This window comes from Emydura macquarii, unplaced genomic scaffold (assembly GCF_026122565.2).
Source record: "Emydura macquarii macquarii isolate MOO-44397 ecotype Brisbane River unplaced genomic scaffold, CSIRO-AGI_Emac_v2 contig_2768, whole genome shotgun sequence".
NCBI lineage: Eukaryota > Metazoa > Chordata > Testudines > Chelidae > Emydura > Emydura macquarii.
The window spans coordinates 46545031-46562463 of record NW_027132905.1 but is presented as its reverse complement, the minus strand read 5'-3'; the positions used below and the strand labels follow the sequence as shown (position 1 = coordinate 46562463).

At 46.6% G+C, this 17433-nt stretch overlaps 1 protein-coding gene across 1 annotated transcript; it reads right to left on the bottom strand.

Moving 5' to 3' along the window:
- Positions 1 to 9839: 9839 nt before the first annotated feature.
- On the bottom strand, positions 9840 to 16912 carry UBIAD1 (UbiA prenyltransferase domain containing 1). Its single transcript, XM_067567415.1, has 3 exons — positions 16779 to 16912; positions 15736 to 16305; positions 9840 to 14095 (listed from the first exon to the last, which is right to left on the bottom strand). Exons 2-3 carry the CDS (start codon positions 16256 to 16258, stop codon positions 13608 to 13610), a joined length of 1011 nt encoding a protein of 336 aa, XP_067423516.1. The 5' UTR covers positions 16259 to 16305; positions 16779 to 16912; the 3' UTR covers positions 9840 to 13607.
- Positions 16913 to 17433: the final 521 nt, after the last annotated feature.

Here is a 17433-nt window from a genome sequence, read left to right as displayed (position 1 = left end):
GCAATGCTGAATAACTGATTTGTAAGTTCCCATGAAAGGAACTAGTCACTTCCCTTGTTCTCAGGCACCAGCACAATGGTACATTAGGCTGCAAACACTGCAGGGGAAGATTTAAGTCAAACAAACCGTTTTCATTGATTTTTTCCCCCCAGTCTCATGACAACATTCTCTCCACAATATCTGGTTTTGGACCCTTTTTTAGGATAAAAAGAACAAAACCAAACCATAGATTTTCAGCCTAAACTACCTGACAAAGTCAGCTCCATTAAGTGTCTAAGGAAGCGAGGCTGAGAAAGCATTTCAAGGGAGGGTGGAGAGAAGGAATAGAAACACACTGACCAGGGGAGGGAGAAAGATTAAGCGCAGTATACAGCTGCATTTGTGAGGGTTGTCTTACAGATTTAGGTAGGAGCTCTGCCTTGTTGAGAAACTAACATGCAGCAAACCCAAATGCAACAGGACCCTCCGTGAGAGTGCTTTACCCTCACATACAAATCAATGTCACTGCAAGCCAAGTTCCACTCCAATAGGAGAGAGGCCTCGTCTACACTGGCGCCTCTTGGCACTGCTGTGCTGGCGGACCTGCACCAGTCCTAATGAGGGAAGAGTCCTCAGGGGAGATGCTGACAGAGACCCTCCTCGTCACTTTAAACCTGGCGCTGCTCTGGTCAGTCACTAGGCTCTTGTCACTTTCAAACATAGGCAGGGTACCTTTTTCAGCTCTTTTTCAGTTCTCAAGTTAAGAAAAGCCTCTATATTTTGCAAGGGCTTCAGCATTCACTTTGCTACTTGACAAACTGCCTTACGACCCGTTGCTGCTCTGCTAGGACATTCATCTTTATTCATTATAGACAGGTCCATCTGATTAACGAGCAATGCAGGGGGAAGCAACACAATGGTGTCATGGATTTTTAATTCTCCAAACCACTTTGGCCTCAGCAGCAATGACAGCAAGTCTGGGCAGAGCAGACAGGCTGTCAGGATGGGTTTGGGGTTTTTTAAGAGTGAAAATGTTTGGGTCTGAGTTTGCAGAAGCTGCAAACTTCTCTTGGGAATACTCTGCTGATCTTTCGCCCCAGAGGGTAAGGACAACATAGAACCCAGGACAGGTTTCCACATTCAGGGCTGTTCCCAAGGGAACAAATGAACTTGGTTTGTAACTGGCTGTGTTTGTTTTTGCTGTTTAACAATCCTTCAGTGTTTGAGGCCAGCCGTGCTTCCTCAGAGAAGGATTCCAGGTTCAGAGTCAGAACCCTCTGTAGCCCCCCTCTCAAAACCCCATCCAATGACTTTTGAAGATAGTGGGACCTTCTCAACGGATTTCAGTGGGGTGTTGGATCACACCCCAGACACCTCTCTATCAGACAGCACCCATTTGGTTGCTGAAATGTTAGGACATGGACCCTTATATGATTCAGAAGGGAGGAGAGGCATGTGTAAAGGCGGAGCAGGGCCAGTGTTTAGAGACTGCACTGGAAGAAGATTTGAAAGAAAATCCAATAAACATGTTCACTTTGGATCTTACTCAGTTACACACAGGAGCAAAGGGCTTATTTCAGCCAGTAAAGCACAGATTTTATTCTAGGCAGAGCTGATCTCTATGTTTCCTTCAGACATATAGCCGCAATAAGCCAGCTGTACCAGAGCTTTATTAAGCCTTATGAATTTTTTAGCAGTTCTGGGAGCTATAGATTTTAACCTGGGTAGATATTTAGCTCCACCTTGAAATGAAAAATAGTCTAAAAAAATCAGAACAGCATTTCATCCCTTAAATATGTAACTCCAGCTGAAGCAAAACTCCAAGAACAAAGCAGTCAAAGGTGAGTGAATTAAAAGTGATCTGAAGGCAAACTACCAGGAGAGAGTAGGCTCGAGATTAAAACAGACTGGAGAGCAGGATTCTTGTGCTGCGAACCCCTATTGCACACATGCTCCTGAGTGACTGTGATAAAGAGGCAGCAGCTCAGTTTACCCATCCGTGAAATGGGGACAACAGACTAAGCTCCCAGGGGCATTGAGAGAGCTAACTGATATTTGAAAGATTGCTTTGAGATCCTAGGTAAAGGCAGCTGTATAAACACAAACATGTTTTATGGCACCTACACAAAACCTGTGCAGACACTGCACATTTGTTTCCCACACAAGCAGATACTTGTGTATCACCATGAGGCACTGCTTGCCCACATTCTTTTGTAAACTTAGTCCTCAGAGTCTGACCAGAATAAGCTTGTTAAGCCATCAGTGAAAGCTGGATGACTGTCTTCAAAGGTACATTTCCACCTTCGCCTGCCAGGGCAAAACAAGTCTGTCAATACTTAATCCTTACATTAGAAATTAAACTGCAGCCATTTACCTGCATCACTTGCTTACCCCAGAGGGGACCAATGGCTTCCTCCATTTAGGCAAGGTTCAAATCAACAACTGTTTTCTGACCCCCTCACTCCTGGAGTCTGAATTTCTTTGAACATAAAAGACAGCACAGCCATGCTAAGGCATATGCTGGGAACATCTCCATCCACCAGGGCCCTGCATCCTCTGCAATTTGTTGGCTGCAGCACTGTGCTCCAGAATTCAAACTTTCATTTTAAAAAGTTTCTAGCTGCAAAGAGAACCTCCCACATCTGACGGGAGAGCAAACGGAGGCAGCAAGCTGAGTCTGCAGACAGCCTGAAGCAATGCCTCTGAGAAGCAATGGCTCTGACCTCATTCATCTGACAGTGATATAGGTCAACTTTGCAAAGCACTTTGCGGTCTACTGATGAAGAGTGTTGTACAAGACCTAGGTATATTATTACTAAAATATCTCAGCAGCGTGTTACGTTTGAAGACGGATGCATCAGAACTGATAGCTGTGCCATTTGTTGACCATTTAATACCCAACTAGTATCCTAGTCTCACTAGCCCAAACTTCCTTCTTCCCCTTCCCAGGTGCCCACAACTCTAACTATCCCCTCCTCAAAGCCTCCAGCCCCCTCCTGGACAACCTGTGATACAGCCCTGCATTTCCAACACCAGATTCTGCAGCACACAAACTGAAATGCTATGGGGCCGCTTAATAGAAACGGAAGAGAAAATCACATTTCACAACAAGAGGATATACAGTGCTGATCTGTATTATTCACTCGTATTTCATTTCATTCAAAAAATCAGTTCATTCAGCCAAAGCCGCAACAGGCTATCCAGCTGGCCACGCTGGGGTTGCCACGAGATGAAGGAGTCGTCTTCTAGACTGTGTCTTGCATTTTCTATGGAGTACATAAGGCCTTGCCTTTCATGAATCCTCCCAATGGCACTGTCCTTGGAATTACATACATCCTCCACAACAAAGTACAGACCATCCTTTCCTGTTGTACAACATTCAACTTAGGCCCCAATCCTGATCCGTACACAAAGACCCCAGTGGTGCTCTGCACAAGGTTCTCCCCACATGGGCCAGGGCATCCTGTAGTAAACATCTTAGGGCCAAGACCTCACCTTGTAGGTGTTTGCAAAGCACTGTAAATAAGGCTACAACACTGAATAAATAACGCATTGGAGGATTCCACAAACAGAAAGACCTACTACAGTCTGCGAGCACCTACCCACCCCAAGCTGCATGATTGAGAGAGTCCCTTTGCACGTACATATCCACACTGCCAATTTGAAAGTGATCCTTCTGCCATGCACAAGGTCAGCATTAGTTCTGGGTTAGCTGCTCTGTCATGTTCTTCCCCCTCCAGATGAAAGCAACGAGGCCCATCAAGCCTTATAAACAGTAGGTGGTTTCCATTTGAGCTGCTTCCCTGCATCTAGAGTTTGTTTCCCAAGCCCTATAGTTCTCATTTGGATCCAGATCTCGCATACAGCAAAACTGAGCAGGGTGTCTGCAGTTGGGATTCTACTTCATCCTGTTAGAAAGATAGGGGGATTCTGAACCTTTCCAGCCTTCCTATTTTAGTCTGGGTCAGCCCAGCTCTCCTGATGATATCGGTACAGGAACAGCTCAGCCTCATCTTCCAGCCCTACTAGTCTGTATCTGCTTCCTTCCTCCAAAGGGAGCTCGAGCAGATGCCGAAGGGGGTGGGTTCAGCTCTTTGCACTCCTGAGCCAGTGCTATTCCTCCATACACTGTCATTAAGGCTTTTCAATAACAGGCAACTTTACCACCATTATTCAAGAAAGACATTTCCAAAGTGCAACATATGTTCGATCTGCTGAGCGTTCTCACCTCTCCCCAACCTAGAGAGAAATTCTCTCTTAGTAAAGGAGACAAGAGCAGGTGCAGTGGGGCAGGGGTCCAGGATGCCCTTTCAAGTGACGCCACTTTAAGTGACAGTGAACTGGCACGGTGAATCTCGATTGGAAGCTGCAGCCATTCCAGTGCTGATTGGAACCAGTTCACTAGGGAGAAGAGCAGCTTCTCCAGCCATCCCTGGCTCTGCCTTCTGTAGAAAGAATTGTAAAGAGCATTTTGGAGGGAACTCTGTCCAGTTCATTTTGTGCACTGAGATCACAGCAGGCAGAAAAATACTGCGTCTTCTAGCTCCCTCAGGTACTTCTATGGCCCGTTACCACAGACCAGTGATATTCAGACTGAGGCTCGCGAGCTGCAAGTGACTCTTTAATGTGTCTCCTGCGGCTCTTTGCAGCACATGATATTAAAAGTGTGAGAGATTTAATTATTAACCAGTCAAAGTTAACAACCCGTCAGGATGCTTTTACTTTGTTATTAACCAATTGTAGTTGATAAAATAATAATACTTGGTCAGTCATTTTGCCATGAGAATGTATACATATAAATTAAACATTTCCCCTGCCATACTGTTTAAATAGGAATATATAGCACTATAGCAAAAGAAACAACGAATTCACACTACTGTGATTCTTTTAATCGTTAATTTGGCTCCTGAACCCCTGAGGGCTGAGTTTCACTGCCATAGACAGTTATTCCACCACAGTCCAATGATCACAGTACAATACTGCCATCTTCAGGCAACTTTCAGAAATGCAGCCCCAAACAAAGCTGAAAACCTATGCTTCCATTTACCTTCCTGGCTAATTTTAAAGAGAAAAATGGCATAGTTAGAAAGAGAGGCTGCAGTCTATGCTTCAGGACCACCAACAACCTGCAAAAGTCCCAGGATACTGGAGAGGAGGGGAAAAAGTTGGACCAGCAGATGTCTCACCCTCTGATCCAGCTAGCAGGACGGAAGTTGGAGTGGACCAGGAGTTGGGGCGTCAGCACAGAACAATTACAGGAGCATAAGCAAAAGGCCAAAGCTGCTACCTGTGCTGGAACAGTCTGCTGAGTTCTCCTTCGTCAGTTAAGAGGCTCAGCAAACTGGGCTCTGCGCCCTCATGAGAAGAACCTGCCCACGTTTCCTCGTCACTGGAATAGTTCTGAGTTGAGCTCGGCCACATATCGCTGTTACATTTTGGAGGATAATGCACAAACTAATCTCGAATACCTAAAATGGCAGGCTTGACTTAGATACGCATCACAGAAAGGGTGGCAGGCATTTACCACACTTCACTAGCTCAGCACTCTCCTGTCCTGGAGGCACATTAACCGAAACACCGCTGCAAGGACACAAGTGTCAGTTTAAGATGCAAGAGTCTTGGAGTGAAGGTTTAACTTCCTCCCTAAACTCACTGGAATAAGTCTAGCTCTTGTAGCTCATAATGTACGAAGGCAATCCCCTCATCTCAATTCAGAGGCACTAATAGGTGTCAGCACTGGAAGATCTGGCAGCTTGGGCCGTTAGCACAGAGTTAGGGCACAGGCATCAGGCCTTCAAATTCACTGAGATTTCTAGGTGATCTGTTCAAAGTAAAGGGGGGAAAAAAATCTGACCCTTGTTCAGACACACAGAGATGCATCTCTTCAACCCACCAGCAGTGAATACTTCCAAAGATTTATTTAAACTTTGCCCAGATCTATTTTGCAAACATTTGCCGGCACAACTAAGTAACTCAGTTGCGATGAGGCATGACCTGTTGTTTCGGCAAAAGGCATGGTGTACATGAGGTTATACTGGCAAGGATCTCCCTTTGCTTGTTGATATATACCACCAAAAGCACAACTGCTCCTACACTAGGAGCTCTTGGCGCACTGGTATAGCTATGTCAGTAAAGCCCTCCTAGTGTAGAACTGGTCTACATTACAGTTGACTTTTACTCAATACTCCGCACGTAGAGTCCATTCACAATGCATTTGGACCATACAGACACAGCAAATTCTAAGTGTAAGGGTTTATCTACGCCAGAGGGTTTTACAGCAGGTTAACGGATAGCCTGTTAACTGGAGTTAGCCAATGTGTTTGTAAAGACTAGCCTGGACTCCACAAATGCGTGTCTCTGGGAACAAATGTTTGTGGAGTGCACAGAACTAGCACACAAAGAAGCGTTAGCTAACTGGAGTTAACACTGAGTGAAAATGATCCCCGAGGGGAAAAGGCAGTGCAAACCCTATTACTTAATTCCTATTCTCTTCAACCATCTTCTTACAGCCATTGCATGGTTAGTGTCTATCCAGTAGCGCATTTGATTTTTCTGACCCCTCCCAATACTTAAGTCATGTCTTTATGGGAGCAGCTTCTCTGACTGCCCGTGAAACTAATGAGAAGATCGAAGCCACTAACAGGGCTTTTAAAAATGCTTCCTATCTCCATTCCTTTTGCTTTGTACAATTTAGTTGACATCCCAACTCCCCTCTTGCATTCCATGGCTGATCTAGTTATAACAGCCACTGATGTGGAATCCAGCTACTGTGAGGATGGTGGCCATATAGTTACCTAGACAGTTCAAGGAGCAAGGAACCAAATATGCTCTCAGCCTGCTTCCTGTTGGTCTTGGGTCAGTCTAGTAAGGTTCTGATTTATAGGCCATTTAAACCTCCTCATGACAAAAATTACTGTACTGCACATACAGTGATGTAATACACAGTAGGAAGGTACTGTGCAAATGGGATTTAATTACAGAAGTTCCCATTAAACTTGGCCATCCACCCACCCTTCTCTGAAAACAAAGTAAAATCACTGGTGAGAGCCAGGAGCAGAAAGGTTCCAATCCTTACAAATGAGCTCTTTCAGTTGGGGTATGATGCAGTAAGATGGCTTTAACTTAAAGTATGATTTTAAACTGATTTAGTTAACCCTGTGTAATAGGCTGTGTAGACAGTCTTTAGTTAAACTGAAAATAATCCTGACAATCTTAAATTTATTAGGAATGGGTTTAAGTCAAACTGAAGTAAACCCCCAGTTTAACTAGACCTTTGCAAGTCTGTAATGTAGACAAGGCCGTAGTCAGTGACAAAACTCCCATTAACTTTCAAGACAGCAGGATCGGGCCCATATCCACATGAGCGTGGGTGGAGAGATAAGTAGGCTTGGAAGAATTTGATTTTTATCAGTAAAGGTCGGTAAACATCCATTTCACCATTCACACACAAACTGACAATATGCGTTTCCATAGATGATAATCAAAATGCACAGATAGGCAAAGAAAGAAAAATGCTGTTTGAGAACTTATTAGAGCATGATTTAAGGGTATTTGCTTCGTATATTTTTACATGTGATGTTGATGACTTGCATTTTACTGGTTATCAAGCTTTAACTTTTTAAATCTCAAGGTCTGCTATCATTAAATAATTATTGTCCAATACCCCCATAATTTTCCTCAACAATGAACATGTAAATTTATAAAAATTTAAAAATGCTTAAAGCCTATAATTTTGCACAAATGTAAAATGTAAATGAAAAAAATAGAAAAAAATGCTTAAAAATAAGCATTAGCATTATCAGTCAAAATTATTAAAAAAATAAAAATCTACCAAGCCTGATAAGACGCGCACATATTTTTTGCTGTCAAAACCCAGCCGTTAAGCTTAGAAGGGTGGAAAATGCCAAGGGCTGAGACTTCTCCAAGTTTCAACCTCAGGCACACTGTCACATCTGCCTTAGGAGCGAAGAGCCTCTAATGAAAAGGATGACAAGCCACCAATCATGGAGGAATTTGCCTGACAGCTCTTTATTATAGAGCAGAGCAGTCTCATTTTGAGGCCATTAGAGGATTAAATAAACTTGCAAGGGGGAAGTGGGCAGGGAAGGAATTCAGTCGGCACTCTAGCTAATAAAAACAAAAGACAATTTAGGAAGAAGAGCCTTCCTCTACCTGCTTAATGTCTCCATAGGCAAGTCTACACTACAGACCTGTATCGGTAGAACGCTGCCGCTCAGGGGTGTCTATTTTTCACACCACTGAGCGATGCCATTATACTGACCTAACCCCCCATGTAGACAGCGCTACGTCACCAAGAGAGCTTCTCCTGTTGACACAGCTACTGCCTTTAGGGGAGGTGGATTAATTATGCCAACAGGAGAAGCTCTCCTGTCAGTGGAGGAGCATCTTCACTTGAGTGCTACAGCAGCGCAGCCACGCCACTGCAGCACTTTAAGTGTAGACCTGCCCATATGGAGTAATAGTTCCTTCAAGGCAGAGCTGTGCTGCAGGCCCCAGCACGGACTGAGAAGGACACAATGCTGCAGCCTTCTTGTAAAAAACACAGGGCTTGCCCTCACATGATCATTAAAGTCTCAAAAATAAGTGAATTCAGTGGTAGATTAAATGGGGTCAGTGATAAATCAGTGTACGTGGGTGGAACTTTAACTGAGCTAGTAAAAGGGGGTGTGACACCATGGGGCTGCCACCAGGTTAAGAGGGCTGGAGGTCGGGGTGAAGTACACACAGTAGCCAACAGAAGAAAAGGCAGTCCCAATCCCAGCTACAACCCTGCCTTTTGCCCCAGTGCAGGTAAGTTACATCCCACCCCCACTGTCTACATCATCTTTTCATTGGGCCCAGTGTCTGCAAAGCACTTCATGATCCCTCACAGTGACAGAGGCTATACTGAAGCTTCACACTTATAGTGCTTTACTTCCCCATGGTGCTGTACGCAGAGCAAGCCTCCAAACAGTCCTTTGAATTGCAACCAGTGAGGTGAGTCGATGACAGAGATGGCTCCAGGAGGACCCAGTGGTACTTGAACCACTGACCCCTGGTGCCCAGAACGGTGCCCTAACCCCTGTTGCATGGAGTCAGGCTGGCTAACAGGCAGATTAGTCCCTTTTCACATCTCGGGCAAGCTATGGCACAGAGTCACGTCTAGAATTACAGAGCAAGTCAGCACTAGAATGCAGGCGTTCTTACTCTTTGTCCCAAACTCCTTCTTCTACACCATGCTACCTGTTGAGACATAAATAAGGGATTAACAGCAGCCTTTTTATAAACTGCTAAAAATTATTTATGGGCTATGAAGTCAGGCTGTGAACACAGAAAAATCTAACGACAGCAGCATTATGCTGCACGTAAAAGCATTAGTCCATTGGGGCAGTTTTTCCTGCCACCAGGGTTTATAACTCCTAGGCTCTGTGGCAGATAGATGCAACAAAGGAAGGAACTCAGAGGCAGCTTAAACCAGAATCCACAAAACGAAAAACATAAATGAGCATGTTAAACAAATTTCCCAATCTCTCAGACCTCCATTGCCCATTCAGACACACAAACCTTGCACACCAGTCAGTAGCACAGCCTGAAGGACTCTGCCCCAAAGCATCCCAATAGCTTCAGCCTTGTGTGAAAGAAAGAAAGAAAGAAAGAAAGAAACATGACTTGAGTGGCAGAATGAGACTGAAGAGGCTCAAGATTCCTGCATCATGAGCAGGTGTTAATGACCACAGCTACTCCAGAAAGCTTCCCAATAACCTTTTACTCTGGCTTATGGCACAGATGAGAGGCTACTGGGAGGAGCAGCATGCTGCCAAAGATGTGTGGCGCAAATGAGACCATCTAAAAAGTTGCCAGTGAATCAGGAGTGGGGACTACGACATAGGAAGAGCCGGAGAACAGGCAGGTGTTGACAGACTTGCTTATTTTTATTAAAAAGACAAAGTTCAAATGAAGTCTCATTACAAATTTCAGCTCAACAGTGCTCTGCATAGAAAACCGTATCCCAAAGAGGACTCTGTTGATAGATCACCAAAAACATATAACATCAGTCCTAGAACATACGTTTGTCCTTACTATTAAACTTATTATCCCACGACACAAGGACAGGGCTGTCTGGTACACAGGAGGACTCTTGTGATCCAAGGAGCCTGCCTCATGCATACCTATGATACGCGCTGTCCAGTGCTTCCACGCCAAGGCTGTGCAGGGGAGTGTCCATAGGGAACATGTTCTCCCAGGAAAACACTCAGATCCAAGTCCAAAAACACAACACGGAGCCATTTAAAATTATTAACCATAGCTTGTTAACAATGGAACATTTACACACTTCACTGAACCACTGCCTGGGCAAGAGGAGAGGTCAGAAGGCGTCTTAATACATAAGATGGACAGATGTGCTACAGATCTGCTTGGCTACCAGCAGAGACCCAGCCCACAGCAATACAGCTTATTGCAAGAGGCCTAATCAAGGCTGAAAAGGCCTATGATCAGAAGAGGTGCTGGACACCCAGTATCCTTAGCTCAGACCCTGTAAGACAGGCTGATTTAGGGTTTGTCTATATGGGAAGTTTTACCAATGATACCTGTATAAATCCCCATGTGGACACACAAGAATGGTTTTTGTTTCACTTAAATCTTGTCACAAGCAACATAAATTAAACCAAAAAGGGCCCTCTCATACCAGAATAGGAGTGTCCAGATGGGAGTTATATCACTGTAACTTTACTGGTTTAAATTCACGCCTTATGTGATACCAAAATTTTTTCCCATATAAACAAGGCTTGAGAAGCAGAATGCCTGAGAAAATACCCAGCATAGATATAGCACTTCTCACCTTCAGAGCTCTTTATCAACATGACATTAACCCCCACAACATGCTGTGAGGTAGACAAGGGTAAGCTCCATTTTACAGATGGAGAAACCAAGGCACAAAGAGGCTAAGTGGCTTGCCCAAGGCCACCAGAGAGGAAAAATGAGGTGGTGGGATTAGAATCCATCAGTTTCCAACTCCTTTGCCATACACAGACTACCCCACACCCTAAGTCACATGCTGGTCACTTCTCACTCCAGCTCTGTAGCAATAGCATTGGTCTTTCCCACCAGCAGGCAGACTTTCTAACTGGGAGTCCTTTCTCTTTTTGGTAAGGAAGAGATCTTCCAAAGCACCAGTGTTGTGTGTTGTTGTTCCACTGAAGGCCATTTCTAGACTGTTCACCCTCCTTTACCGTAAGAGCTACAGCTCCCAAATTTCTTATTCACATTCTTCCCGTCAGAAGCAATAGAACTTAGTGTGTTCATAGTGTACGTGCCAGAAGACTGCACAAATAAAGTGTAGCTATATAAATGCTAGACGTATCATTATAACAAACAAGAACAGGGCACAGGATGTATTTGCTGAGAGACTTACAAACAATACACTCTGGGATTAACCGGGTCAACCCATTCCATCTTGTAGAAGCACAGGTCTGGGCTTTATTGGGAAATAGCCTGGGGTTGATTTCGCCATCACTTCTATTCCTTAGTCTCAGCAATTGCACGGCAGAAGACTGAGGTGGTTCTCTGATTCATGCTCATCTCCACCCCACTGGAGCCCTAGGCCAGCAATGAAATAAGAAAGCGCATGTTTGACCAGAAAATCATTGCCAGGTATTGCTAGATGCCTCTCTCCCTCCAGCTGAGATCAACCTATATGCCTTCTGAATAGGTTTCTAACCAAAGCCAAGTTCTCTATTGTACAAAGCAACAAACACTTTGATGCCACCTATATAACATCTCTGTCCAGGCAGCTCCATTTTGCAGTTATCAGAACTCCTCGATTCTATGCAGTATTGAGCAGCAGCCACCACTCTCAGGTAGATAAACTTTCATCACCGTAACACACCAAAGGTAGATATGGAACAACACTGCGCTCCCTGCTGGACTTTACTGATCACAACTAAAGGCTTGTTAAACTGGTTAACTCCCTCCCTTCACACCCCTTCTCTTTGGCTCAAGAATAACGTGCTCCACACTCACCATCACCACTCACCGTTTCATGCAGGGAGCCAATAACTTTTCCCAATGAAGAACAGAGTTCAGTGACCCCAGGAAAATATGAGTGAGAGCCAAATTCATCCCTGCTGTGTCCCAATAGAATCAATGGAGTGTCCCCATAGCTGTATTTGCCTTGTGTGTTTCATACCACTATGTATTGTGGGGAATAGTACTTCTTCAGAGGGCTCTATTAGTATCATTGCAGGAGAACAGAGGTGAGAGCGCAAGGACATGCAGGAAAATACCCAGCACCACTGAGCACATCATCCTGGGGAGTAAGCTAGAAATTCAGACCAACACATCGCACAAGTGTCATCAAAACCGTGGTCCCCACTGGAAATGGGAAAAGGAACCTGTCAGCAAGAAGAATTCACTCTCCTGATTTCTGTGCAAAGCCATGGCAGTAATTTAAACTCCTTCCTGCAATGCTCCATCTGTCTCCCTTGGTGCCACCAAATTCCCTTACAATAGGGTGACAAGTGACTTTAAGAAAATGAAAATTAGAAAATGATTCGCTACTAGAGACTTCGCCACAACAGCACATGTATCTGTTAATCAATATGCAGCTGTCTACAGAGCTTTGTCACCCTGCCTGAAAGCTTCCTGTAACTCCACGACCCTTTCACCTCAGGCAGAAGGGTCTGAGCCTGAGATAAAGGTAATAGCAAGAACAGAACTTTTCATTCCATCAAGTGTTGTGAGCCTCTTAGCTGTACAACTTGCACTTCTGGCACCTTGCTCCTTAAAGGGGGAGTGGAAGTTCACTGCTTTTGGCTTAAAGCGCAGTGCAATGGGCCAGTTGTGTTCCGTTTCAGCACTTAAGTACCACAGTGATGGGTGCTTTAGAAACGCCTAGGTGGAAAGGAACTAGCAGATCTGGTAGTGGGAGCACCAGAATCTGCTGTCTTCCATAAGTCAGCAGTTCTGGATGGACACCCCCACACCCCATTTCATATAGCCATGAGGCTGGGACGTGTAAGCTCAAGATTTGGCAAGAAAGGGGGGTAAAAAAACCAGACCAGGTGGTGAGGATGAAGATTTATCATGAGGAGAGTGAAGTAGCAGCATCTGCTGTACCTAGATGCTGACAAAAAAGAAGCATTTCAGGTGCAACTTGCACGTGCCATAGCACTGGAGTGGAGCTGCTGAATCCCTTTCTTGTTGTGAGGGGATGATTCTCAGATCAGGGTTCAGTGTGCTTGGAAGGGGAAGGGACTGTTCACATTTAAGACTCAACCCTGCTCCCATTAAAGTTAATACTGAAAGTCCCTTTGAATTCAATGGCAGCAGCATCAAGTCCTTGAAATGTCTATCTGCCCTCACGGTGAACTGCAATAAGGACCTGGAGAAAGCCAGAGCCACATAGTCAATTGAGCCTTTTTCCCAGAGAACTTCCTAAGACCCCCATCGGAAATCTCTGGTACAAGAGAAACCATTTCTCTCAACAAGACCAAAGCCCATAAAATTCACATGGGGTCACTGGCTCAAGCTAGCTCTCTTGCTCTGTCCACCGTCTGTAAAAAACCCCCACTTGCACCTCGAGCTCTGACGTGAGCGCTCGAGCCACGGGGCTACAGCCACTCTCGCCCTCACAGTTTGGGCAGCACGCCTGCTGGTGCCAGCATGAGTCCAAGAACATAGAAGAGCCCCAGCAGGAGGTTGAGCTGGGCTGTCCGCTGGGGAATTTTGCTGAAGCTCCTGCTCCGGAATTGCCTCTCCAGCGAAAAGGCCATAGGCATGGTGAGCAGTGGCAGCGCCATGCTGATGGTGTACCGCGTGGCCAGGACACAGAAAATCAGGTAGGGCAGGAAGAGCAACGTGTTGTACAACATGTAGGACAACGTGGGGCCAATGAGGATAGCCAGGGTGACAATGCCTGCCTGCTGGTCAGACTCCATGTCCCGCGTGTTGTTGCTGTGCAGGATGGCCTCGGTGCTGAGGGCTAATGGGACAGCGTAGAGCAGTGGTGAGACAGACAGATAGCCCACCTGCACTGCATGGGCAAACATGACAGCCAGGGGCCCAAAGGTGATGAGGATCACCAAGTCACCAAGTGCAACATATTTAAATCCAATTCCTGTGGCAAGAAACAAGAGAAAAACAAGTGTAAAGTGTTAACAAGTGAAATTCACTTTATGGAGGACAATAGATGTTACTCAAACAGATCAACAGCTCCTAAAAAAAGGTTTGTAAAACAGCCAGCACAAACACAGCTAGGGCTAAGTTACACATGCTCTTTTGTTGCTCCAGAACTGATTATTCTTTTCCCTTTCCAAGGATAATAAAGCAAATACACCTTCTGCAATTCTCCGGTCTCACCGGTGAACAAAGATTAAGGGGCAGATTCCAGTTATCCATCTGGAATACCTTATTCCACTAGCAGTCCTACTGAAGTCAATGGGGTTACACGTGGAGTTAAGGCACTACACAACATGACGATAGATATTAGAATCTGGTCCTGAACAGATTCAACAATCAGGTTGGACTAACAGCTGCTACATCGTTCAAATGATATCCTCCAATTCCTACGAACTGCTAAATCTTACAGAGAGCTAAACATTGGGTGTCTCTTCAACCACCCAGCCCAGGAACTGAGGCGGCGGAAGAAATTTTTATTTTGATAAACCACACAAAAAATTTCATGTTCCTACTCTATATCAATGTTGCTCATTAATATAGGGTACATTTCTCATTAACATAGGGGGCAGCTCACATACACCAGATTTTCACAAAACTGGGTAACTGGGCAACAAAATGGCAGATGAAATTCAATGTCGATAAATGCAAAGTAATGCACATTGGAGAACATAATCCCAACTACACATATAAAATGATGGGGTCTAAATTAGCTGTTACCACTCAAAAAAGATCTTGGAGTCATCGTGGATAGTTTTCTGAAAACAATCCACTCAATATGCTGGGGCAGTCAAAAAAGCTAACAGAATCTTGGGAATCATTAGGAAAAGGATAGCTAATAAGAGAGAAAATACATTGCCTCTATATAAATCCATGGTGCACCCACATCTTGAATACTGCGTGCAGATCTGGTGGCCCCATCTCAAAAATGATATACTGGAATTGGAAAAGGTATAGAAAAGGGCAATAAAAATTATTGGGAGCATGAAACAACTTCCAAATGATAGATTAATAAAACTGGTACTTTTCATCTTAGAAAAGAGACGACTAAGTTGAGGATATGATAGAGGTCTATAAAATCATGACTGGTGTGGAGAAAGTAAATAAGGAAGTATTTACTCCTTCTCATAACAGAAGAACTAGGAGGGGGTCACCAAATGAAATCAATAAGCAGCAGGTTTAAAACAAACAAAAGGAAATATTTCTTCACACAACGCACAGTCAAACTTGTGGAACTCTTTGCCAGAAGATGTCATAACGGCCAAGACTATAACAGGGTTAAAAAAAAGAACTAGATAAGTTCATCTGGGATAGGGCCATCAATGGCTAATAGCCAGGATGGACAGGAATGCAAAACCATGCTCTGAAGTGTCCCTAGCCCCTATTTGCCAGAAAATAGGAATGGGCAACAGGGGATGGATCTGTTCATTCTCTCTGAAGCACCTGGCATTTGCCACTGTCGGAAGACAGAATACTGGGCTAGACGGACTATTTCATCTGACCCAGTCTGGTCTTTCTTATGTTCTTAGATGTACATTTCACCCACAATTCCTGCCACAGAGTACTGAGTACAGTCCTTACCTCCAGTATAAAGGAAGGAGCTGGAAAGTCCCCCAAAGTAGATCAGGGCCAGGTGCTCCAGCTTGAGAGTGGAGAGACAGTAGAGGCAGGCAGCACAGATACAGCCGAGGGTATAGAGGACAACCCCAAACCGGACCACATCCTGAGGCTCCAAGATCTGATCCACCAATGTCCGGTCATCACTCTTCTTGTGGTCAATGCCCTTGGAGAAGTCATAGTAGGTATTAACCAAGTTACCTGCTCCATGCACAGCCAGGACAGCCACTGCACTGCCCACTAGCAGCCCTGGATCTAGGGATCCCTGGGACCGATAGGCTAGGGCACTGCCAAGGGCTACTGGAGTCAGAGACGCGCTGAAGCTCCAGGGCCGCAGGGCCAGAACGTAGGCGGCACATTTCTGCCTCCAGGTGCCTAGATGGCTCTTCTCAGAGCTGAGCAGCCCGCTGCCAAGCTCTCCCACATCACCTCCTCTGGGGCCCTCGGCGTTGATGCTAATCTTCTCCATCTGGCCCTCAGACTCCATGCTCTTCAGGCAGCTGCCTCACGAGAAGGTGCTGGAGAGAGAGAGACCTGGGAAAGGAGGGGGAGTTCGCGTTAGAAAGAAACCCGGGACCTCTCCAGTGACTCACCGGTGACAGCCCCAGCCCAGCCCGTGCGCGGTGATCCACGCCCCGCAACCGTCCTGGGTCCGCCGTGCCCTGCCCACGGGCCGAGTCAGTGAGCGCCTGGGCGGTGGGTGGGACCCGGCGGAGCTCGGCTCGGCTGCTGCCGACAGCCGGTCCGCGGAGCAGAGCGCGAGGGACAGGCCCGTTCCCGGGCGGAGAAGCGAGGCCTTTCCCCCGGCTCCGTCCTCCACGGGGGGCGCTTCAGTGCTAGAGCCCGGTTCCCCCGACCTCGGCATCCCCTGCGGGCGGGAAAGGCCCCCGGGCAGTGGGGAGCGCTGGGACGCCCTGGAGAAGGGGAGCAGTCCCGGGTGCGGGGCTCCCTACGCTAGCGGGCGGCTCCCAGCCCGGGGGTGGTGCTCAGCCTTCTCCCGCCCTCACCTGCTGCGGGGCCGGGGCCGGGGCCGGGGCCGCTCACGGGAGAGCCGGGCACGCGGGACCATGACAACCTCGGCACGGCGCCGCCATCTTGTTCCCGCGCGTGCGCTGGCCGGGCACGCGCACGGCAGTCCCCACACACCAGGCTGGCGGCCGCGCGGGGCAGCCGATAAGCGCCCGCGGCAAATCAGGGCCAAAGAAGCGCCCAGATGGGCAACCTGAACAATCATGGCCTCTTTTGCACTTCCGGTTCCGGTTCAAGGAGGAACCCTGCGCAAGTAGGGCCGAGTTTGCGCTCCCCGCCAGGCCTGCCCGTCTGGAAACAAGGGCACCACTCGAGGTTCCGCCTGCTGCTGGAGAGGCAAGGGAAGGGATTGCGAATACCGGGCGGCCAGGGCTGTTAAAACCAATTTTCAGGGTCACCCAGAGCTTGAACCCCTGACCGTCCCCCTGCTTTAACCACAGGGAACAGCCAGTCTAGGACCGCAGCATTTCACCCTGGTGAGTTGGATAAAGGCCTCCCCACCTTGAGCTTTTAACAAGTGCAGGCAGGGATGGGGAAGGAGGATCAGCCACGGTAACTGTCTGACAGAACGGGGATGTGGCAGCGAGCCTTGGGTCTTATCCCTCTGCGCACACGTGCCATGCACCTGATGTG